The 23,718-nt window shown below is 68.2% G+C and overlaps 1 protein-coding gene across 1 annotated transcript in view; it reads left to right on the forward strand.

The window, feature by feature from the left end:
- SLIT1 (slit guidance ligand 1) overlaps window positions 1–23,718 on the forward strand; it is an 85,186-nt gene that overhangs the window by 25,654 nt on the left and 35,814 nt on the right. Inside the window, 4 exon segments of the mRNA XM_075934482.1 lie at window positions 21,052–21,123; window positions 22,903–22,974; window positions 23,313–23,370; window positions 23,372–23,385. Of these exon segments, the coding sequence (XP_075790597.1) occupies window positions 21,052–21,123; window positions 22,903–22,974; window positions 23,313–23,370; window positions 23,372–23,385 (216 nt within the window).

The raw sequence follows: 23,718 nt of genomic DNA on the forward strand, positions 1-23,718 counted from the left end.
CTTGTTTCCCTACTGAGCTCTCCAGGGGTGATGGGCGCCTCGCTGCTTTGGTCTCCCCGCCCGGCGCACGCGGGCAAAGGCGCTGCTACCGGGGTGGCCCGAATCCCTTGTATCCGTGCCAGGGCGGGGGGCCGGAGGCTGCGGAAAGAGCCAGGCGGACAAGCCAATGCGCCGCGCTGCCTCCACCGGACCGAGGGGTTAACTCGTTCATCGGCCCGTGGCTGGAAACGGGGCGGATCTGAGACTTCCCGGCGAGCGCGTGACCCTGCCGACCCGTCACACGCTGGCTTTAATTAAACTGTCAGCGCTGGGCGGAGGAACAAAGGCCTGCGGCCCCCCCCGTGCAGCCGGGAGCCGGGGGCTCCTGCGAAGTGCAGAGCTGGTAGAAATGGCTCTTTCTTTCCATCGAGGAAAATTACCCAGGCAGGAAGGTGACCCCGGCTCTGCTCTGGGCCCGCGCAGTTAAACACCATTTCCATTCGCTCCCCGTGCACGGCTCCCCGGCTCCCATCACCCCTCCGGGAGGCTCCGGCCTTCTCCCCCGCTTCTCTGAGAGCGCCTGGGCTCCAGCCCGTGACTTCGGTGCCTTGGCTCAGGCCCCCGCTCCCAGAATCCTGCACTGGGAAGGGCTTGTAATTGCCCCGAGTCTCTGCCCGGCCCTGCCTCTCCAGAAACCACTTCCCCGGCAGCTGCCACAGGCCCGGCGCCCGAGAGGGGAAAGGCCCCAGCAGCAGAATAAAAGCGTATGGCGCTGGCTAAATGCGGCAGGCACCGTGCCAGGGAGGCAGGCGCGTGGGCTGGGCCTGGGAGCCGGAGGTGTTAAGAAACACTATAAATAAGGGGCTGGCAACGGAGACCCAAGCCCGGGGCGGGGAGCCGTGTGCGCAGATGGGCCCGCGCTGGCGGGGAGTCAGGGCCGCTCGTCAGAGGGTGCTAACGAGGGGAGCTGTGAACGAAAGGTCAGCGTGCGCCACGGGGAGGCTGGGCGCAGGCAGCTGCGACGCGGCACGGCCAGCACGGCAAAGTGGCTGCTGATTCTGGGTGCCTCGGTTTTTGGGGTGCACTTGAGGCATCTCATGGCCTTGATTGTTGGGGCGCTGGAGCCCAGCACCCATGAGCACGGGGCCCTTTCGGGTGCCTCAGGGAGGAGCCCCCGGCCTCGCCCCGCGGAGGGGAGGGAGGAGCCCCCGGCCTCGCCCCGCGGAAGGGAGGGAGGAGCCCCCGGCCTCGCCCCACGGAGGGGAGGGAGGAGCCCCCGGCCTCGCCCCGCGCAGGGGAGGGAGGAGCCCCCGGCCTCGCCCCGCGCAGGGGAGGGAGGAGCCCCCGGCCTCGCCCCGCGCAGGGGAGGGAGGAGCCCCCGGCCTCGCCTCGCGGAAGGGAGGGAGGAGCCCCCGGCCTCGCCCCACGGAGGGGAGGGAGGAGCCCCCGGCCTCGCCCCGCGCAGGGGAGGGAGGAGCCCCCGGCCTCGCCCCGCGCAGGGGAGGGAGGAGCCCCCGGCCTCGCCCGGCGGAGGGGAGGGAGGAGCCCCCGGCCTCGCCCCGCGCAGGGGAGGGAGGAGCCCCCGGCCTCGCCCCGCGCAGGGGAGGGAGGAGCCCCCGGCCTCGCCCCGCGGAGGGGAGGGAGGAGCCCCCGGCCTCGCCCCGCGGAGGGGAGGGCGCGGAGGGGAGGGAGGCTTTGTGCGAGCACCCCCAGCGGGCGGGCGGGCGCGTCTCCCCCGGCGGGAGAGCCCCTGGCCCGTTTCCAGCTCGCTCCTTCACCAGCAGGGCGGGGGCTCGAGGCCAGACTCCCCCACAGCCCCAGGAGCCTCCCCCCTCCCCTGCCCGTCCCTGCCCTGCTGGCCAGGGGGTCTGTGCCTCTAGGCCCCTGCGTGGGCGGGACCCGAGGGCTGCGGGGCATTTCTGGGGGGGTGGCAGCGGGGAGGGGAGCCGTGCGCACACGCGCTGGGAGTGGTTGGCAGGGGCCCGGAGAGGTGCCTGACGCAGCCTCCCCCTGTGCTGGGGGCCAGGCTCTGAGCGAAGGCAGCGTGGGGGGCTGAGGCCAGCCGGCAGGGGTCACGCGGAGCCCGGCCCCACGGAGCCGCGCTGCGGGAGCAGGGGAACAGGCGCAGGGGCCTTGGCAGAGCCGGGGCTGGCTGGGGGTTGGAGTAGCTGCTGTGGGGCCGGCGTCCCCCCCATTCCTCAGGGCCGTAGCAGGCCCCCCCAACACAGCCAGGGGCGGGGCTGTGAGTTGAAGGGTCCCCTGGCCCCGCGGCACTGGGCCCCGCGCACTGAGTGAGATCTGTGGCCTGAGCCCAGAGACCAGGGTGAGGCGCCTCGTCTGCCCGCCTGGCTGAGTGCTGTGTTGGTAGCCCCTGGCCTCGTCGGCGCTGCAGCCCCCCGCCGGGGGAGCCAGGGCCTGGGGCCCACCTGCCTGCACCGGCACGGCCCAGCGGGCGAGGGGCCCCCGCGTGCCCAGCACCCCCCTTGGGTGCATGGGGCGTGTCCAGAGGTGCTTGAGCCCTTCGGGGGAGCCGGAAAGGCTTTGCTCCGTGGCCGTTTCCCTGCGCTGGGTCCCTCCAGCACCGTGCCCCAAGCCTGGCTCTCCCGTGGGTGGGCAGAGCCAGGCCAGTCCCGCCAGCCTGACTCCATCTGTTAGTGGCTGAGGGCCAGGGGGGGACCCAGTCACAGCCCCCCAGGGGCTCCCCCGGCGCGGCCCTGGGCTGGAAGCCGTCGGGTTCTGGGGACGGGTCACGGGGCTGTTTTGGGCTCCATGGCCTGAGCCGTGGAGGGCGAACGTGAGCTCCTGGCCGCTCCGCCTGCCCTTGGTGCCCGGGGCGTTGGCTCCTCGCCGTGCGGCTGCCTGGCGCAGGTTGTCTGCTGCAGGGCACCCCCCCACCTCTCCCTCTGCCCTCCAAGCTGGCTCCTCTGCCACTGGGGCTGCGCTTGCCCTTTGCCGGGGGGCCGCGGCGTCCCCCCCACGCCCCAACAAAGGCCCCTCTGTCAGGGAGGGAGCCCGGCCGGAAGGTGCTCGCCGAATACCAATCAGGCCTTTCGGCGCCAGGAGAGCCCCTGTGCCCGCCGGAGCCGCCACGCCGGGAGAATGCAAACTCCCCGGCCCCCGGGCGGCGCTGCCCCCCGAACAAAGAGTCACTGTGGCCTGCTGACAGCTGGGAGACGAACGAGGCGCTAATAGGTGGGGCGGTTACCTAGGAAAAGGGGCCAAGCCGAGCGGGCAGGCCAGGCAGCCGGCACAGAGCCGGCCTGCAGGAGAAAGGGCCGAGCCGGGGGAAGCGCAGGGCCGCAGCCTGGCCGCAGTGGGGCCGGCCCCGGAGACGCGGCCTCGGCGCCTGGGGGCAGCCCACGGTCCTGGAGCCAGGCCTTCGTGCTGGGCGTTGGCAGCAGCAGCCTCCCCTGGCACCTCGCCCCCTGGCCTGCTGGGGTCTCCCCCTCCCTCAGCATCGCCGGGCCTGGTGGCGGCTGGGGGGGAAGCTGTGTCTGGAGAGGGTGCCCGAGGGAGGGCGGGGCGGCAGAGAGAGCCGAGGCCCCGTGCGCGGGGGTGCAAGGCGCAGGCCCCGTGCGCGGGAGTGCGAGGCCGAGGCCCCGTGCGCGGGGGTGCAAGGCCGAGGCCCCGTGCGCGGGGGTGCAAGGCGCAGGCCCCGTGCGCGGGGGTGCAAGGCCGAGGCCCCGTGCGCGGGGGTGCAAGGCGCAGGCCCCGTGCGCGGGGGTGCGAGGCGGAGGCCCCGTGCGCGGGAGTGCGAGGCCGAGGCCCCGTGCGCGGGGGTGCGAGGCGGAGGCCCCGTGCGCGGGGGTGCGAGGCGGAGGCCCCGTGCGCGGGGGTGCGAGGCGGAGGCCCCGTGCGCGGGGGTGCGAGGCGGAGGCCCCGTGCAGTGTTTAACCCCTGCCTCTGAACCCTTTCAGACCTGCCCTTCCTTCCCCGGGCGTCTGAGGCAGCCGGATTCAGCCTCCAGGGCCTCAGGGCCTTTCAGCCCTGGAGCAGCCTCCGGCCCCAGGCTGGGCCAGCTCTGGGCGCTCGGTGCGGCGTTGCTCTCTCCTGGGCCCTGTCTCTGGGTGCCCCTCACCGGCTGCTCTCCCTCGTGCCAGCCACGTACGTGGTCCGTGCCCCCGTCTGTGCTGCCACGTGGGGCCTGCGGGGAACCTGCCTGGCGCCGCGGCTGCTGTAGCTCTCTAAGGTGCAAAGCTGCGTTTCCACCCCTTGGCTGAACCTTGGCTCCCTCTTCTGCCAACCTCCATCTGCCCCCCGGCGGCAGGCCTGCCCCCCGGCCCCGTGCCCAGAGGTAAGGGCGTGGTTACCACACGCACACTGTATCCGGGGGGCGGAGGGGAAGGCTGCTTCTCGGCTGGCAGCCAGACGGAGGTACTGCCCCAGGCCTGGGCCTGTTTCATGGAGTCATAGATGATGGAGCCGCTGCCTGAAAGCCCGGCCAGAGAGCTCCCCGGGCCCTGCGTCCGTTCGCAGCGGGGGGCGAGCGAGCCGTGGCCAGAGCGCCGGACTGAGGGCAGGTGAGGAGAGCGGCCTGTGCATTGCCGCTGGCGTGGCTGAGCCGAAGCCCCGAGTCGGAGGAGACGGGCGGGGGACGTGAGAGCAGCTCTGAGGCCTCAAGGGGGTCATGGGGATGGGGACAGGGGGGTTGTTCCCTTTGGCCTCTGAGGAGCGACAAGCAGCGACGGCAGGTGGTGAAACACGGGAAGACGTCGCCTGGGGCTGGGGCCCTGGACTGTCTAAGAGCAGGTGGGACACGCCCGTCAGGGCCGGCCAGTTATTACGTGGCCCTGGCTGGAGGGTGACTTCCAGTCCTACCCACGGGGAGTCTGATTGCTCCTTCGTGCGAGGGCGGGGACGGGTCAGTGCCAGCAGCCAGCCTGAGGGAGTTCCCTGGCTGGGGTGAGATGCAGCCGTGCAACATGTGCAAGGGGATGGTGTCTCTCGGCGGGTGCGTGCGAGGGTGGGTCCGTGCGAGGGCGTGCGACACGCAGGCTGAACCCCCGTTGTGGAGCGGGCTTGGTCTAGGTGCTAGGAAGAAAGGAAATTTGTTCCCCAGATGCTTGGCTGGGCTCACTTAAGTATCATCTCTGCTTATCCCCACTTAGCCACCTAGAGGCAGCCGTCTGGCATTAACGCCCCCGCCGGCCGGTGGATTACGGAGTCCCACGGGCTAAGTCCTTTGCGTGCGTTTTTCTTAAAGGCAGGGGCCGGCAGGCTAACTCACTCCCCTGCGGGGCTGTGGGGAACGGGCAGGAACCGGCGCTGGGGGTTTTCCAGTGGGTGTCGCTAGCCCCCCCACCCTCCGGCCCCTTCCTCACCGCCCGGCTTCACTTCCAGCGGGCCTGGGAGGGGAGGGGGTCCAGGACCACTCCGGGTTAATGGCGTTGGAGCAGAGCGGTCCTGCAGGGAAGGTGACAGCACGGACCTTCCAGGTCAGAATGCCTGGTGGCAAACAACGTTCCCTCTCGTTTCTGCTCGTATTTCAGAGCAGGTTAGATAAACGTCTATCGGGGATGGTCTAGACAGTATTTGGTCCTGCCATGGGGGCAGGGGGCTGGACTCGATGACTCTCGAGGTCCCTTCCAGTTCTATGAGTCTATGATTCTCTGTGTGGAATAACTGTTGTTCTGTGCACAGAGGCATGTGCACCACCAGGAGACGGCCGTGCTGCCAGCTCTGGGCGCTCTGCTCATCAGCTGGGCAGCATGTGACTGTCTCCCGGAGCTGGGAGGAGGCCCGGCAGGTCTGGCTGCCAGCCCTGGGCTGGGAGCACTGGACACTGGTGGTTTGGGGATGCCTTGAGGGGGCCAGGGATGGCCCAGTGCACACACTCCGGGCAGTTGAGTTTATCCGGTGGCTCCAGCTCCTGGAAACAGAACTAAATGGGAGCCCAGGGCTGGGTGTGACGCCGCCGCGCGGGCTGGGGTCTCGCAGATGCTGCTGTTTCCTTGAGAGCCGGCTACCACCGCCACGGCGGGTGGGCCCCGAGCCCCAGGGGCCCACGGCAGCAGCTTGAAGCCTCCCCGGGCTTGGTGGTCAGAGGCCAGAGCTACGGTAGGACGGGCCGCCTGCCTGTCTCCCAGGAGCCATTGTGCAGTTGCTAGGAGACATGGGCCGTCAGGTGTCGCCAGGGAAACCAGGGCCGGTGTGTGTGGTTGTAGGTCAGGCGCAAGAACGGGGTTGCAGTGGGCTGGGGCGGGATGCTGGCCCTGCAGGTGGGCAGGAGTCGAGGAAGGGATGGAGCATCCGGGCCCTGGGCAGGACTTGATGGGACCCCCGTGGGGTCTGGCGTCTCTTCCTCTCCTTAGCAGATCTTGGCCTAGTGGCCTGAGCTCAGGCCTAGGGGCCAGGAACTGACCCTGGCTCAGCCACCAACTTGCTGTGTGACTTCAGGAGGGACCTGCCTGCGCTCCGTGCCTCAGTTTCCCCGTTTGTACCATGGGATTTGCAGTGGCATCGTAAAGCTGGCTTTGTGGCCTGAGTGGCTTTGTTCTGATGCGTCGGGGGGCCAAGGATGGGCTTTGCTCCATTCTGTCGTGACCAGGTTTTCAGACGATAGTTTCTGTTTTTTGTGACCGAATAGCTGGACTGTGGAGTCCTGCCCTGTCCGGGCTCTGCTGGCGAGTGTCTGGAGGGACTCAGATGTAAATTGAGCATCCTCTGTCTCCTAGCAACCAGCCGCTGCTGGTCCCCACCTGGGGCTTGCCTGGGCTGCACCGCGGTACTCGCATTGTCCTGGGCTGGCCCTGGGGGTGTGATCTCCAGGGGGGGGGCTCGCAGGCCTGGAGCGCCGCGGAGGCTGCTGGACACGGGTTTATCGACCCGGTAGCTCCAGGCTGCTGAGTCTGACGTCGATCCGGGGCTGCTGCGGGGAGACCGATCCAGGATGTGGTCGGTGGGGAATTAATCCAAACAGGTTCAGGGACGATTACTCTTGACGGACGCCCCTGGGGTCATTTCTGGGCTCGGCTCGCGGGCTGCCGGAGTCTGCACCGATGGCAGTGCGGCCTGCGGCTGAGTCCTATGGGACAGCAGCTGATGGAGCCCACAGGAAAACTCGACAGCCTCAGAAGAGTCCTCGTGGGGGAAACCATTGCGGAGAAACTAAATGATTTCTTTGCTTCAGTCTTTACGGCTGAGGACGCTGGGGAGATTCCCAAATCTGCACCGTCCTTTGTGGGTGATGAATGAGGAACTATCCCGGATTGAAGTGTCCTTAGAGGAGGTTTTGGAACAAATAGAAAAACGTAATGTTAACAAATCTCCGGGGCCGGATGGCATTCATCCAAGGGTTCTAAAAGAACTTAAATGGGAAATTGCTGGGCTATTATCTGTGGTTTGTAACCTGCCCTTTAAATCGGCTTCCGTACCTAATGACTGGAAGGGAGCCAACATGACACCAGTATTTAAAAAGGGCTCTAGAGGCGATCCTGGCAATTACAGACCGGTAAGTCTAACTTCAGTACCGGGCAAATTAGTCGAAACAATAGTAAAGAATAAAATTGTGAGGCATGTAGAAGAACAGAATTTGTTAGACAAAAGTCAACATGGTTTCTGTAAAGGGAAATCCTGTCTTACGAATCTACTAGGGTCTGTCTACACAATAAATTGCCAAGGGAGGTGGTGGAATCTCCCTCTCTGGAGATATTTAAGAACAGGTTGGATAGACATCTGTCAGGGATGGTGTAGACGGAGCTTGGTCCTGCCTTGAGGGCGGGGGGCTGGACTCGATGACCTCTCGAGGTCCCTTCCAGTCCTATGATTCTATGATTCTATGATACACTACCCCCTAGTTCGAACGAGGGTGGTTAATGTAGGTAACCAAAGTTGCAAATGAAGCCTGGGATTTGAATTTCCCGGGCTTCATTTGCATCTTGCCGGGAGCCGCCATTTTTAAATCCCTGCTAGTTCGAACTCCGTGCCCGCGGCTGCCCGCGGCCACACGCGGCTCCACGCGGCTCCACGCGGCACGGAGTACGTAGTTCGGATTAGGCTTCCTATTCTACTCTATTCCTTGCAGTGCGCTCGTGGGCCCGGCGCCTGGACGGGGTAGAGCGAGCACCAGGCTCCCGGGGCTGTGCAGTGCGGGGCCCACGGCACGTCCGCTGGGTGCTGCTCGGGGCCCCCAGCCTGCCGGGTGGGGGGCTGGGTTCCCTGGGAGCGCCCCTGGCTCTGGCAGCCAGCGCCCTGAGGGGAGATGCCCCCTTTCGGCTTGGCTGCGGAAGCGGGAGCTGCTAATGAGGGAGGAGTGCCGGTGCCAGCAGGAGGCTTCAATCAGAGCTGTTAACCCCCCAGGCGGCTGGCTCCCCCCCACTTCCCTCCCTCCCCCTGCCCGCCCGCGCACTGGCGGTGGAGCGGCTCTTTCCGCTGGGTCCTAGAGCCAGATCTAGGCTAGAGCACAGAGCCAGCTGCAGGTCCAGGAGCCCTGGGTACCGGGAGGGCCAGGCTGAGAGTCCCAGTGTCACGGCTGGAGGGGAGCTGCAGGTCAGCCTCTTTCAGCCCCTCTGGTGCCAGATTGTGCCCTTCCCCTGGGTCCCAGTGTGGGCGTGGCCCCTGCTCGCCAGCTGGGCTACGCGATGGACCCAGCGGGGTCTGGCCCCCGGGGCCCTTTGCCGGGGGAGCTGGCACCCAGCAAAGTGAACCCAAGCGTGTGTTCCCACCGCGGCCCGCAGGTAAAACGCTGCGAGGCCCGTAGGCCTGGGGCCGGCCGCCCCCTCTCCTTGCCCTGCGGGGCTCGGGGCAGCTCCGCTCTCCTGGCCTGGGAGGGACCGACCGCCCTGCCGTGTTCTCCCAGCATCCCCAGCCGCTGCTCCCCCTCCAGCCGGGGGGCTTGGGGCCCCTGCCAGCCTCGGCTTGGGCCTCGGAAAGCGGAACCAGCTGGCCTGGTGGGAGCCCGGCAGGGGGTGTCCCCAAGGGGCAGTGCCCCTTCATTCCCGGAAGGGCCTGGGCCTCCCCTCGGCGCTGTCCACGTTGCCGTCCCCTTTGCTCCCCTCCGCAGCCCCGGGCCTGGTGCCGCGCCGCCTGGCCGTGCCCGGGGCTGATAATCTGGCGGGGCCAGAGGCGGGTTTGCGGGGCAGACGGGCGGCGCTCGGTGTGTTTAGCTTGACAAAAGGCGGTTGAGGGGGACTTGGTCCCAGTCTGAGCATCTCCAGGGGGCGCGAGTATCTGGTACGGGGCTTCTCTGTCTAGCTGAGAAAGGCCTGGCGCGCCGGGGGCTGGGAGACCCGTCCAGACTGGAACTAAGGGAGGGGGAGGCATGGAACCTTCCCAGGGCCAGGGGTTCTCCATCACGTGGCCAGTGTCGAGTGAAGACCGGGCGCCTGTCCTGGGAATTGCTGCGGTGACTCCGGGGCCATGTTACGTGGAGCGCAGATGAGACGATCACAGTGGGGCTTGCTGGGCTGGGAATCGAGGACCCGGAATCGTTTTCGTGCGGTAAAATCGCCCTCGCTTGTTCCCCACTCTCACCCACGGAGACTTACCCCGTCGCCAGTTTTCAACCCGCCGACTGGGTTGCGTGAGTGGTGTAGCCTGGTTTTCCAGCGGTGCCAGGTCCAACCCTCGGCTGTCTGAGTGCATCGCATTCGCGCTCTGCCCGTCAGCAGCCCCGCTTGTGACCTCATCCGAAAGGACGCTCGGTTGAGGGGCGCTCGTTTCCATAAACCCCGGTGATTGCCGTCGTCTTACCTTCATTTCATTCTTTATCACTCGGGCCCGTATCATAGAATCGGAGAACATGAGGACTGGGAGGGACCTCGAGAGTCATCGAGTCCAGCCCCCTGCCCCCACGGCAGGACCAAGCACTGTCTAGACCATCCCTGACAGACATTTATCTAACCTGCTCTGAAATATCTCCAGAGATGGGGATTCCACAACCTCCCTGGGCAATTTATCCCAGTGTCTGACCACCCTGACAGGCAGGAAGTTTTTCCTAATGTCCAACCTAAACCTCCCTTGCTGCAGTTTAAGCCCCTTGCTTCTTGTTCTATCCTCAGAGGCCAAGATGAACAAGTTTTCTCCTTCCTCCTTGTGACACCCTTTTAGATACCTGAAAATTGCTATCATGTCCCCCTCAATCTTCTCTTTTCCAAACTAAACAAACCCAATTCTTTCAGCCTTCCCTCATAGGTCATGTTCTCTAGACCTTTCATCATTCTTGTTGCTCGTCTCTGGACCTTCTCCAATTTCTCCACATCCTTCTTGAAATGCGGTGTCCACAACTGGACACAATATTCCAACTGAGGCCTAACTAGTGCAGAGTAGAGTGGAAGAATGACTTCTCGTGTCTTGCTCAGAACACACCTGTCATTCATCCCAGAATCATGTTTGCTTTTTTTGCAACTATCATTCCATAAGCCAGTCCATCACCTTGCCTGGGATCAAAGTGAGGCTGACGGACTTAGATGTACCCCAGTCATCTTGTTTACCCTTTTCAGAGTTTCACACAGCACCTTTCCTCCAGCCTTCAGGATCTTCCCAGAGATGGACAATCAACATGATCAGTCCCGCAAGCCCCTCAGCCAGCTCTTCTCAAACTCTTGGGTGCAAGTTACCCAGGGCTACTGATTTAAAAACAAGTGACTTTATAGCTGCTGTTTAACATTCTCCAAGACACTAGTGGAATAGAAGGCGCCTTGTCATCACCATACGATGTTAGTACATCAAATATACAAAAGAAATACGTATTGAACATTTTTGCCTTTTCTGCATTAGTGATAATTCTAGTTTCCACCTAGTAATGCACCAGTAACAGAGTTAGGGTTCTTTTTGTTATACTTTAAAACCTTCTTTTTATTGTTCTTAATGCTGCTAGCCATAGCAATCGCCTACTGTCCCTTTACTTCCCTTATCAATTTTCTACAATTTCTAGCTTCTGCTTTATATTCACTTACAAGGCACCTGGACAGTTCTGACATTCACCTGTACATTCGAAACACCCTTTATAGGCACTGCCTTGTCTCCTGCTGCAGTGTGCGCTCTACGGATGCACCCGAGTCCTTCCAGGGAGGCTGGAACAAGACCAAGAATTTCTGCCTTCCTTTCTGTTGCCTGTTTTCAAGCATGTGCACTGAGAGTGGGGAGCCGGGGGAGCTTTCAGTCTCCGTAGAGCCTTTCCTCTCTGTCAAGCAGTTTGCTGCTGGGATGAGTCTCTTGGTGCCACAGCAGTGGGGTCAGATGTGGGGTTCAGACCTTCCAGACTGCGTGGACCCGGGCTGGGCTCAGCCCGTTACCGAGCCTTGGCTCTGGCTCAGGGTTTGGCAGTACGGGTGGGATGATGCAGTGACGGCGGGAGCCGAGCTGGGCGGCGGGTTCCCTCTTCGCTGTTTGCGGGGTTGGCCAGCGGGGCAGACAGGCCTGCAGCAGCATCACACCTCACGGCTGGCAGAGCGGGGCGCCAGCTGGGACTCGGTTCGCGGCTCTGCTCGGATTCATTCTCACCTGCCTGGGCGCCGCGGGGCCGGCTTCACACTCATTAGCAGCGACGCGCCCAGAGCCCAGGCGTGAATGAGCAGGGAGCGGGGCCGGGACAGCTGCTGTCACAAGGGGCCTGGCGCCCAGAGCGTGAGAACGTGGGGCTGGCGGGAAGCGCGGGGCCAGACACCCGCGGCAGCGCTGTCTGCTGGGGCCTGGCGCGGCTAACGCGATGCTGGCGAGTGTCGATGTCCGGTCGCGCCGGAGCCGGGGGCCTGCGCGCTGCCTGCCCCCGCCGCCAGCCTGAGCTCCGGAGCTGGGCGGGACACCGACGCCCCCCAGCTGCCGGCGCTTGCCCTCCCGCTGGCCGGGCTGGGACCAGAGACCCTGCCATGCCTCCCCCGAGCGTCAGAGCCCCCTGCCCAGTCAGTGCAGCCTTCCCGGCGCTGCCGCCCGCGCCTTGCTTCCGGCCCAGGTGAGAGCCGGGCTCCCGCTCGCAGGGAGCCAGGGCCCGAGGCCAGACACAGTCCTGAGCAATTGGAGCCAGAGAGCAGAGCATCAGAGCGGCCAGGCTGGGTCAGGGCAAAAGCGGGGCCCAGGCCCCAGGAGCCCCCAGCTTGCCCAGCGCCCTCCCCTGCTGGTGTGCCTCCTCTGCCCTGCTTGCTCACCCCCCAGGTGCAAGAGGGTGCTCCGAGTCTGGGGTTCGCTCTGGCCTTGGCCGCGTGCTGAGGCCGGCCCATTGGGCAGCCAGGAGCCATTAGCATGGGACAAGCAACCAGCGGGAAATCAGACTGAGACAATGCATCGCCCACGTAACCTGGGGAACTCACTGCTGCTGGACGGCGCTGCAGCCCAGGGCTCAGCGGGCTGGACGTTTCTGGGAGACTGTCCGGCAGCCTGTTGGGCAGGGCCGGGATCCCTCCCGCTGCCGGGCCTGAGCCAGCCTGGCTCCTCCTTGCTAGGGGGTCCCAGAGCTGGGCTCTAGGCCCGGTGCAGGAGTGCTGGGCTGCCCAGTGTCTGTTCTGGCTCCGTTTGGGACTGGTCCCGGCTGAGGCGCCGCTGGCGGCAGGATCTGGCCCCTCTTCTCCGCGGAGGCAGGTGGGACACAGGGAGCAGCTGCATCCCTGTCGCGGCCCAGCCCCGCTGGCAGGACGGACGGAGCCCGCTGCTCGGCCGGGGTTGGCACCCAGCGCGGATGCTGCCCAGTGGCCGGGCGTGGGGCATTGGCTGCCGTCCCGGGCCCCGCGGTGCCAGCCAGTACCCGCATCGGTGGCACGTAGGAGTTAAAGCGGCCCAAACCGGCATGTAGCACCCGCCTTTCATCTGCGGAGCCGGGCCGGGCCGCGGCGCCCGCGGGACGCTAACGAGTTCCCCGCGCAGGGGCTGGCGAGGCAGGAGCTAACGAGCCGGGGGATTGTACCGGCGGGGGGGGGGCACTGGGGTGCGGCTGCGGGACGTGGAGCCGGCAGTGATGCTGGCGAGGGAGGCAAAGTTCTGCCTTGCTCCCGGCTTGGCAGGGCGGGGCAGGGTCTGTCTGGGGCCGGAGCAGAGCCTGGGGGGGCACTAGCCAGGGGGGCAGGGTCACGGGAAGGGAGGGACTCTCCGACTCTCGCCTACGCAGGGCACCACCCTCCCGCCCCGCGTGCAGGGGGGGGATGTGGGGCAATTCCCGCCAGCCCCGCGGACGCCTGGCTCGGTGCTTGTCCAGTCTGTGCCCAGGCGCCAGGGAGCCGGAGCAGGCTGGGGCCATCCCTGGGCACGTGGCAGGGCTGAGGCTCAGACGGGAGTGGGCAAAAGGGCGGGCATGAGACCCTGTGCTCCCGGGGGCTGCCCCACTCTGCACACAGGGCCCTGGGCCTCCCTGGCACCCACCCGCCTGCGCTCCCGGGGGCTGCCCCACCCTGCACACAGGGCCCTGGGCCTCCCTGGCACCCACCCGCCTGCGCTCCCGGGGGCTGCCCCACCCTGCACACAGGGCCCTGGGCCTCCCTGGCACCCACCCGCCTGCGCTCCCGGGGGCTGCCCCACCCACACGCAGGGCCCTGTGCCTCCCTGGCACCCACCCGCCTGCGCTCCCAGGGGCTGCCCCACCCACACGCAGGGCCCTGGGCCTCCCTGGCACCCACCCGCCTGCGCTCCCGGGGGCTGCCCCACCCACACGCAGGGCCCTGTGCCTCCCTGGCACCCACCCGCCTGCGCTCCCGGGGGCTGCCCCACCCTGCACACAGGGCCCTGGGCCTCCCTGGCACCCACCCGCCTGCGCTCCCGGGGGCTGCCCCACCCTGCACACAGGGCCCTGTGCCTCCCTGGCACCCACCCGCCTGCGCTCCCGGGGGCTGCCCCACCCACACGCAGGGCCCTGTGCCTCCCTGGCACCCACCCGCCTGCGCTCCCGGGGGCTGCCCCACCCTGCACACAGGGCCCTGTGCCTCCCTGGCACCCACCCGCCTGCGCTCCCGGGGGCTGCCCCACCCGCACACAGGGATCTCCAGCCAGTGGGGACCGGCACATCCCCCGGCTGCTGCGCTCCGTGCGTGGCACCAGACCCTGCCCACCTGGCAAAGGGCGGAGCTGCCCGCTGGGCGCTGTCCGGGACGGGGGTGCTCCGACCGCTCCGCACGACTGGAATGGGACCCCTTGCCCGGCTCTGGGCTGCCTCTGCGGTGGAGCCAGCTGAGCGTCCGGCCCCCTAGCTGGGGGGCAGGCCCAGCCGCCCAGTGCTGCTGGGGGGGTGGGAAGTCCAGGCCACAGGGAGATGGCAGGAGCCAGCCCTCCCTCCTGGCGGCTGAGGCCGGGTCCCGGCTGGCAGGCAGCGGGCTCAGCGCACGCCGGGCCCAGGCGCCAGGCAGCAATCGCCTCCCCGCTGCGTCCCGCCCTAATCCCACCTGGGCCCGGCGCCCGCTGCCAAACGGCTCAGTCAGGCTGGAGCGTGAAGGCAGGATTAGCCCGAGCCGTGGGGAGAGCCCCCGGCCCCGCCAGCGGGGGCTGCAGCTTAGCCTGGCTGGGCTGCGTGCCGGAGCGGGCTCCCCGCCGGGCAGCCGTGGCCTCGAGCCGCCGCACGGCCTCCCGTGGCGCCCGCCGCGTGCCGAGCCAGGCTCCCCCGCCACTCGCCAGCCAGCCGCGCCGCGCCGAGGGCAGGGGCCGCCCTCCTGAGTCCCAGCCTGGAGCAGCCAGGCGGCCTCCCCGGGGCGTCTCCTGGTGCCCAAGCAGCCGGGGCCTGGGGAATTTGGCCGCCAGGCGGGAGTGCGGGGCATGGGCAGCCCCCCTGCCTCGGCACGAGCTGCAGCCCCTCCCTGCCAGTCGCGCTGGGAGGTTTCGCTGACCACCCAGCCAGCCGGGGGATTAGCCCGCTGCTCCTGGCGGGGCATTGTCACAGCGCACGGTGGCCGGAGCCGTCAGGCGGCCACTCGCCTCCCCAGACAGCTGCCGGCCCAGGCCTTCCTGTGTCACGGCGGCGCCCGGTGCCCATGGGGGCTCAGCCCCCGTCGGCCGGCAGACAGGGGAGTGGCAGGGAGGGGAGCTGATGGGCGCAGGGTGGGGGGTTGCGGGCAGGGTCTGGCCCGTTGTCGAGTTTTGTCCTTCGGGTCCCTCTGGCCACGGTGGGGCTGAGAGGTGAGACGCCGCCTCGGCCTCCAGCTCTGAGCAGCCTCTTGCTGGGCGTGCGCGGGGCCAGCGCGCCCGTGTGGCAGGCAGGGGATGGGTGGGTCGGTGCGAAGGAGGCAGCTGCTGTCTCGGAGGCGGCCGAGCTGGGGGTGGCGGGGCAGTGGCATTTGCTGTGCACAAACCCATTTGAACAAGCCCAGGGCTATTGCTTCTTCCTGAGCTACCCGAGAACTTCTGGCAGGAGACGAGACGAGCACCCGGCAGGACTCCGCAAGGATTCCCGCCTGCGGCCCGGGCCAGGGGCTTGGGGCTGGGCGGGTCTCTCAGGGCGCCGCCTGGGGCTCCGTTCTGCACCGTGCTCCGGGCGCTCGGCTCTGGGCGCGGCGCAGGGGGGGCTGCCGGGCCGGCCAGCGTTGCAAGGCGGCGATCGGTGTCGTGGCTGTTTGGACGGCTGCGGTGGCAGGAAACGAGCATCCGTAGGACGGGAGCCGCGAAAGGAGACGATCCTGTCACCCAGCACCAACGCGCAGCCCAGCTGAGAGCAGCGAGCTGCTGCCTGTGCCGGGAACCTGGCTTTGCACGGCCCCGGGAGCAAAGGCCCCAGCGCGGGCCAGAGGCCGAGGAGACCAGCACAGGGGGTGGGGGTCCTGCAGGCGGGAGGTGTGATGTCCCTGTCCTCATCCAGACACCACTGTGGGGCCAGGGTCAGTCCCTGCCCAGCTCTGGCTCTGTCTGTGCCCCCAAAGTGACAGCGCGGCCTAGTGATGGTGCCATAGAACGGCCGGGCAGAGGAGGGCTGAGACTTGAGCCTGCGGGTGCCCCAGGGCCAGACCGGGCGCCGACGTCCCAGGGCTGCGCCAGGAGTCCCCTGCGGGCTTTTCCCATGGAGCTTGCTGGCAGTGGCCTGGAGCTGCGGGGCAGGCGGGCGCCTGGGGTCGGGGGTTTGTCAGGTCGCAGGCGGGCTGGGCGCAGGCTCTGGAAGGCCAGGGGCTGACAGTGTCTGCGGGCAGCTCCCTGGGCACTGAGCACTGCTTAGATTTCCCTTGCCCGGGGCGGGCAGGACGGGACTGGCGTGGCGGAGCAAGGGGGCACTCCAGGCAGCTGGCGGGAGGTCCCAGGGCCTTGAGCGGTGTATCCCCTGGAGGAAACGCTCGCGATGCCAGCGGCAGGCACGGGCACTGCCCTGGCATGAGCGCCTAGGATGGGGCTGGGCTGGGGCTGGGGCTGCTCATGGGTTGCAGGAGCCCCGCCAGACCCTGTTCCTCAGGCCAAGGCGGGGGTCCCGGGACGGGCTCAGGGCAGGGCGCACACCCGACCACTGCTCCCGCTTCTGCGGGCTGCAGAGAGGTTCAGGAAAACGCTGGGGGGACGGCGACGGGGCGGGAGTGGGGAATGCAGTGCACATAACAGACCTGGACTTCAGGCGTGTTCCTGATGCAGCCTGGGGCGGGACTGAACCTGCAAGGGGGGCTGGGCAGCCCCTGGGTCCTGCACCCTACGCAGCCCTGGGACAGTCCAACAAGGCAGCTGACGAAATGCCGGCTTGGCAGAGCTGCCGTGAAGTGGTAATTAGGGATCCATCTGCGAGACAATCGGGAGACGGGGAACAGCCAGCCTGGATTGGTAAGGAACACGTCGTGTCAAAGCAGTCCGAGTGCTGCCTGTGCTCCGATAGCCAGGCTTGTGGCTAAGGGAGACGCCTGGACGTGGGCTACCTAGACGTCAGGGAGGCGTTTGACACGGTCTCGCACGATCTTATCAATAAACTAGGCAAATGCCACCTGTAAGGTGGGTGCAGAACTAACTGGCTGGAGAACCGTTCTCAGGAGTTCTTAACGGTTCCCAGTCCTGCTGGACGGGCAGAACAAGGGGGGTTCCGCAGGGGTCTGGTTTGGGCCCGGTTCTGTTCAACGATTTGGATACTGGCATAGAGAGGACGCTTATTGAGTCTGCAGATGATACAAGCTGGGAGGGGTGGCGAGAGCTTTGGGGGCAGGGTCAGAATTCCAACTGATCTGGACAAACCGGAGAAAGGGTCTGGGGTCAATGGGATGAAGTTTAATAAGGACAAATGCCAAGTGCTCCACTTGGGAAGGAACGATCCATTTCACACACACAATGGGAAGTGAAACAAAAACCAGGGCTATGTAGCACTTTAAAGACTAACAAGTTAGTCTTTAAAGTCTTGTTAGTCTTTAAAGTGCTGCATAGTCCTGGTTTTTGTTTCAGCTACACCAGACTGACACGGCTGCATCTCTCTCACTATTCTACACAATGGGCAGCGACAGTCTTGGAAGGAGCCCAAAGGGGATGGATCTAGGGGGTCAGTGGACCGCAAGCTAAATATGAGTCAAACGTGCTTCTGGGCAGCACTAACAGGAGTGTGTGAGCAAGACACGAGGAGTCGTTCACCGCTCTGCTCTGCGCTGGTCAGGCCTCAGCTGGAGTCTTGTGTCCAGTTCTGGGCACTGCGTGGCAGGAAAGATGTGGAGAAATGGGAGAGGGGCCAGAGAAGAGCAACAGGAATGATGGGAGGTCTGGAGAACATGAGCTGGGAGGGAAGACTGAAAGAATTTGGCTTGTTTAGTTTGGAAAGGAGAAGGCTGAGAGGGGACATAACAGTTTTCATGTATTCAACAGAGTGTTAAACAGGAGGAGGGAGAAAAATTGTTCCCCTTGGCCTCTGAGGACAGGACAAGCAGCAAGGGGCTTCAACTGCAGCAGGGGAGGTTTCAGTTGGACATTAGGAAAAACTTCCTGCCTGTCCGGGGGGGTTAATAAATTGCCTGGGGGATGTGGAATCCCCGTCACTGGAGATATGGAAGAGCAGGTTGGACACACACCTGTCAGGGATGGGCTAGACGGTGCTTGGTCCTGCCGTGGGCAGGGGATGGGACTCGATGAGTCTCAAGGTCCCGTCCAATCCTCGTGCTCTAGGATTCTGTGGTCCTAGTTAAACAGCCACTAGCAAAAACTGTGAATGGAATGAGTCGAGTTGAAGGTAAGTCCCATGTGGGGTGCCACAGGGATTTGTTCCGGGTTGTTAAAACCCCTTGAACAACAACCTGGCTGTAGGAAGAAAGCATACTGGTCCCATTTCCAGAGGGCACAAAGCTGGAGGGGCCCAACACGGGAATAGAACCAACATTTCAAAGGGAACTTGAGAACTTGCAGAGCTGGGCCTTTGGGCAACAACCTGAAATTCAACCAAGACAAATGTGAGATGCTCAGGGAAGAAAAGCCAAATGCCCAGGTACCCCCCCCCGATCCTGCACCCCCAAAGCAGCAAGATGAGACTCTGCCAGCCAGTGGAACGGGGGGTTATTGCTCCTCTGGGACACAGCCCGGCACAGATGGGACGTGGTTACAGGAGCCAGGGCCCGGCTGTCTCAGACCCCTTGGGGGTAGAGGTCCGTTGTCATCCCGAGATGCTCAGCCCTCAGCTAAGGCTGCTTCTTCCATGTTTCCCAGCCAGCAACTGCCCCTTCCCCTGAAACCTCCCTCCCTTCGTCCCCTGCCTGCCCCCAGCCGGTCGGACAGGTTGGGTCTTTACGTGGCCTTAGGCAGCCGTCCTGCTGGGCAGAGCTACAGGAACCGGCCAGCAGGGGTCACCCCAGCCCACACGAAGCCACTGGTGGATGGGGACAGCCGCCAGCTGAGCAGGGTCTGGGAGTTGGGGGATCCCAAGGCAGCCGGGCAGCAGCCGAAAGGCGCCAGGCGAGGGGTTGGCAGGCAGAGCCGCAGGCTCCCGTGCTCCTTGCTGGGGAGGCCTCGGCTGGAGACCGGGCGGGTTTGGCCACCACTGTGGAAGGCCACAGAGAGGCCAGGGAGGGCCGGGGGCGAGGGGCAGAGCCGATCGGGGGAGGGAGGCCGGGGGCGAGGGGCAGGGCCGATCGGGGGAGGGAGGCCGGGGGCGAGGGGCAGGGCCGATCGGGGGAGGGAGGCCGGGGGCGAGGGGCAGGGCCGATCGGGGGAGGGAGGCCGGGGGCGAGGGGCAGAGCCGATCGGGGGAGGGCCGGGGGCGAGGGGCAGAGCCGATCGGGGGAGGGAGGGCCGGGGGCGAGGGGCAGAGCCGATCGGGGGAGGGAGGCCGGGGGCGAGGGGCAGAGCCGATCGGGGGAGGGAGGCCGGGGGCGAGGGGCAGGGCCGATCGGGGGAGGAAGGGCCGGGGGCGAGGGGCAGGGCCGATCGGGGGAGGGAGGCCGGGGGCGAGGGGCAGAGCCGATCGGGGGAGGGAGGCCGGGGGCGAGGGGCAGAGCCGATCGGGGGAGGGCCGGGGGCGAGGGGCAGAGCCGATCGGGGGAGGGAGGCTGCGGGCGAGGGGCAGAGCCGATCGGGGGAGGGAGGCTGCGGGCGAGGGGCAGAGCCGATCGGGGGAGGGAGGCCGGGGGCGAAGGGGCAGAGCCGATCGGGGGAGGGAGGGCCGGGGGCGAGGGGCAGAGCCGATCGGGGGAGGGAGGCCGGGGGCGAGGGGCAGAGCCGATCGGGGGAGGGAGGCCGGGGGCGAGGGGCAGAGCCGATCGGGGGAGGGCCGGGGGCGAGGGGCAGGGCCGATCGGGGGAGGGAGGCCGGGGGCGAGGGGCAGAGCCGATCGGGGGAGGGCCGGGGGCGAGGGGCAGAGCCGATCGGGGGAGGGAGGGCCGGGGGCGAGGGGCAGAGCCGATCGGGGGAGGGAGGGCCGGGGGCGAGGGGCAGAGCCGATCGGGGGAGGGAGGCCGGGGGGAGGAGCAGGGCCGATCGGGGGAGGGAGGCCGGGGGCGAGGGGCAGAGCCGATCGGGGGAGGGAGGCCGGGGGGAGGAGCAGGGCCGATCGGGGGAGGGAGGCCGGGGGCGAGGGGCAGAGCCGATCGGGGGAGGGAGGCCGGGGGCGAGGGGCAGAGCCGATCGGGGGAGGGAGGCCGGGGGCGAGGGGCAGGGCCGATCGGGGGAGGGAGGCCGGGGGCGAGGGGCAGGGCCGATCGGGGGAGGGAGGCCGGGGGCGAGGGGCAGAGCCGATCGGGGGAGGGAGGCCGGGGGCGAGGGGCAGGGCCGATCGGGGGAGGGAGGGCCGGGGGCGAGGGGCAGAGCCGATCGGGGGAGGGAGGCCGGGGGCGAGGGGCAGAGCCGATCGGGGGAGGGAGGGCCGGGGGCGAGGGGCAGGGCCGATCGGGGGAGGGAGGCTGCGGGCGAGGGGCAGGGCCTGGCGTTGGGGGCAGATGGGGGAGAGGCAGGAAGGTGCCCAGAGTCGCTGCTTTCCTGCAGGGCGGGTGGCCGAGAGGCGGGGCAGCTGCGGCAGGGCAAGGGGGCGGAAGGTGCGGCGGGAGCCCCCAGCTGTGGGAGCAGGACGGGCCGTGGGTGAGGGGAGCCCCCCGGGGGAGAAGGGCGGGAGCTTTGCCTGGCTCTGACTCCGCTGCCCTTCCGCTCCAGCATGGCCGGTCTGCCCCCGATCCCGCCGGGCAGCCCCCGCTCCGAGCTCCGAGGCCCAGGGCCCGACGCTCCCCCGGCTCGGCTGCGTCTAAGGAGATTTTCCCTCCCTCCCCTGCTGCGGCGTCCCGGCGTCCTGGCCCTTCTGCTGCTGCCTCTGCCCTGAACCGTGGCCGCTGCCCGGCCGCCTCCGCTTGGCTGCAGTGGGCGCTGCCCGCGGGGCTGCTAGGTCGCCCGAGCCCGCCCTGGCCCTGTGGGCTGGGACCCACTGCCCTGGCGAGCAGCACTTGGAATCTGAGCCCTTTGCAGCCAGGCCGGGCCCCGCCGGCCCAGGGAGTGGGGCGGGGGTGGCAGGACAGGGTTTGCCCCCGCCGGGCAGTGCCCACACCGGGGCAAGTCGCCCCACGGCACAGGCTGCGGGTAACCGGCCTCCCTGCAGCCCAGCCCAGCTCCTGCCGGGGCTCCCGTGGGAAGCGCCACGTCCCTGCCCTTTGGAAGCAGCCTGGGGCGCGGGGCAGGTCCCTGGGGCGCTGACGAGCCTGCTGCCCACTGGGGGGCGCTGTCCCTGCCCAGGGCCTGGGGCTGGCCGGGTGCTGCCCCGCTCGCAGGGCGGGGGCCTCGCTGATTTCCCTGCCCCCTGTCGTTCCCCAGGGACCTGAGCGAGAACCTGCTGCAGGCCGTGCCCAGGAAAGCCTTCCGCGGGGCCACCGACCTCAAGAACCTGTGAGTGCCAGACTCAGCCTGGCCCCCGCCCCGGGACGGGCTGCCCACGCCTCTCCGGGGGGCTGGAGTCCAGGGGTCCCGCCCCTCCCCCGTCACAACGCGCCTGCCAGTGGCTGCACCCCTCGCCGGCAGGGCCAGCCTGGCCCCTGGGCGCCGCCGTTCCCGCCCGCAGGGGAGCACGGAGCAGCAGGAGGGTCCCAGGAGAGACGCGGCCCCACGGCAGGGGGTGCCCAGGGCCTGGCCCTGCACTGGGCTCCGTGCGCTTAGCTCAGCCCAGGAGGGCCGGGGGCAGACACTGGGGAGCCTTCCCCAGACAGCTCTGCCACACGGCCGCCCTCTGCAGTGCCAGGCCTCCGGCGGGCGCCCTGCCCACAGGCCTGGGGGTCCTGTGTTTGGAGAGCAGGGCAGTGCTCCCCTCGCTCCCCACCCACAGCCCCTGCCCCCCAGCCCTGGTCTCCCCCAGCCCTGCTGGTACCTCTCCCTCCTGCCTCCGCAGCCCCTGCCCCCCAGCCCTGCCGGTGCCCCTCGCTCCCCACCCGCAGCCCCCTGCCCCCCAGCCCTGGTCTCCCCCAGCCCTGCTGGTGCCTCTCCCTCCTGCCCCGCAGCCCCTGCCCCCCAGCCCTGCCGGTGCCCCCTCGCTCCCCCACCCGCAGCCCCTGCCCCCCAGCCCTGGTCTCCCCCAGCCCTGCTGGTACCTCTCCCTCCTGCCCCCAGCCCCTGCCAGTGCCCCTCGCTCCCCACCCGCAGCCCCTGCCCCCAGCCCTGGTCTCCCCCAGCCCTGCTGGTACCTCTCCCTCCTGCCCCACAGCCCTGCCAGTGCCCCTCGCTCCCCACCCGCAGCCCCTGCCCCCCAGCCCTGGTCTCCCCAGCCCTGCTGGTGCCTCTCCCTCCTGCCCCCGCAGCCCTGCCCCCCCAACCCTGGTCTCCCCCAGCCCTGCTGGTACCTCTCCCTCCTGCCCCCCAGCCCTGCCAGTGCCCCTCGCTCCCCACCCGCAGCCCCTGCCCCCCAGCCCTGCCGGTGCCCCTCGCTCCCACCACCCGCAGCCCCTGCCCCCCAGCCCTGCCGGTGCCCCTCGCTCCCCACCCCGCAGCCCCTGCCCCCCAGCCCTGCCGGTGCCCCCTCGCTCCCCACCCCGCCAGCCCCTGCCCCCCAGCCCTGCCGGTGCCCCTCGCTCCCCACCACGCCGCAGCCCCTGCCCCAGCCCCTGCCGGTGCCCCTCGCTCCCTGCACGCAGCCCCTCCCCCAGCCCTGCCAGTGCCCCTCGCTCCCCACCCGCAGCCCCTGCCCCAGCCCTGCCAGTGACCCTCGCTCCCGCCCGCAGCCCCTCCCCCAGCCCTGCCAGTGCCCCTCGCTCCCGCCCGCAGCCCCTGCCCCAGCCCTGCCGGTGCCCCTCGCTCCCACCCGCAGCCCCTCCCCCAGCCCTGCCAGTGCCCCTTGCTCCCTGCCCGCAGCCCCCGCCCCAGCCCTGCCAGTGCCCCTCGCTCCCGCCCGCAGCCCCTGCCCCCCAGCCCTGCCAGTGCCCCTCGCTCCCGCCCGCAGCCCCTGCCCCAGCCCTGCCAGTGCCCCCTCGCTCCCACCCGCAGCCCCCTCCCCCAGCCCTGCCAGTGCCCCTCGCTCCCCGCCCGCAGCCCCCGCCCCCCAGCCCTGCCCACCTGCGGCCCCGGCCGTATCTGTCCTGGGCCCTGCTGTTCCCCTGCCCAGGGCGGGCGCCGGCCCTGGCCTGCAGCCTGTCCCGGGCCCTGGAGTCTTGAGCCAAACGTCCCCCTTTCCCGGCGCAGGCAGCTGGACAAGAACCAGATCGGCTGCATCGAGGACGGGGCCTTCCGAGCGCTGCGGGGCCTGGAGGTTCTGTAAGTGGCTTCGGGCCCAGCTGTCTCGGGGGCTGGGGTGAGCTCCCGCCTGTCGGGGGTGGGCAGCCCGGCCTCGGGGAGCCACCGGGGCCCAGCCCTGGGGACCCCCTGCCCGGGTGCACCCCCCCCGTCACGACCTGCAGAGCGGGGCCTCGTCACACCGTGTCCCCGCGTGGTGCGGAACGTGGGCGCTGGGCCAGGAGCTCCCCAGCCCTCCGCCCCCGGCAGCCGCGCGCCCGTCTGCGGGGTGCCCCTCCCCCTCCCGGCCCCGCAGCCCCGGGGGGCCTGCTGCTCTGTGCTGTCCCACGCGAGACCCGACCCGTCTCCATCCCCCCCAGGACGCTCAACAACAACAACATCAGCACCATCCCCGTCTCCAGCTTCAACCACATGCCAGAGGCTGCGCACCTTGTGAGTGGGGGGGGGGCCTGGGGGCGGGGCAGGATGGGCAGGGGAGGGGAGGGCTCATGAGTGGGATGGGGAGGAGAGGGCTTGGGGGAGGGGAGGGGAGGGGAGGGGAGGGCCGGATGAGGAGAGGAGGGGAGGGGAGGAAGGGCTCTGGGGAGGGGAGGGCCCCGGGGCTGGATGGGGGAGAGGAGGGCCCTGGGGCAGGGGAGGGGAGGGGAGGAGAGGGGAGGGCCCTGGGGCTGGATGGGGAGAGGAGGGGAGGGCCCTGGGGCGGGGGAGGGAAGGGCCGGATTGGGGAGGGGAGGAGAGGGGAAGGGCCGGATGGGGAGGAGAGGG

The sequence above is a fragment of the Pelodiscus sinensis genome, chromosome 8 (assembly GCF_049634645.1).
Source record: "Pelodiscus sinensis isolate JC-2024 chromosome 8, ASM4963464v1, whole genome shotgun sequence".
NCBI classification, from domain to species: domain Eukaryota; kingdom Metazoa; phylum Chordata; order Testudines; family Trionychidae; genus Pelodiscus; species Pelodiscus sinensis.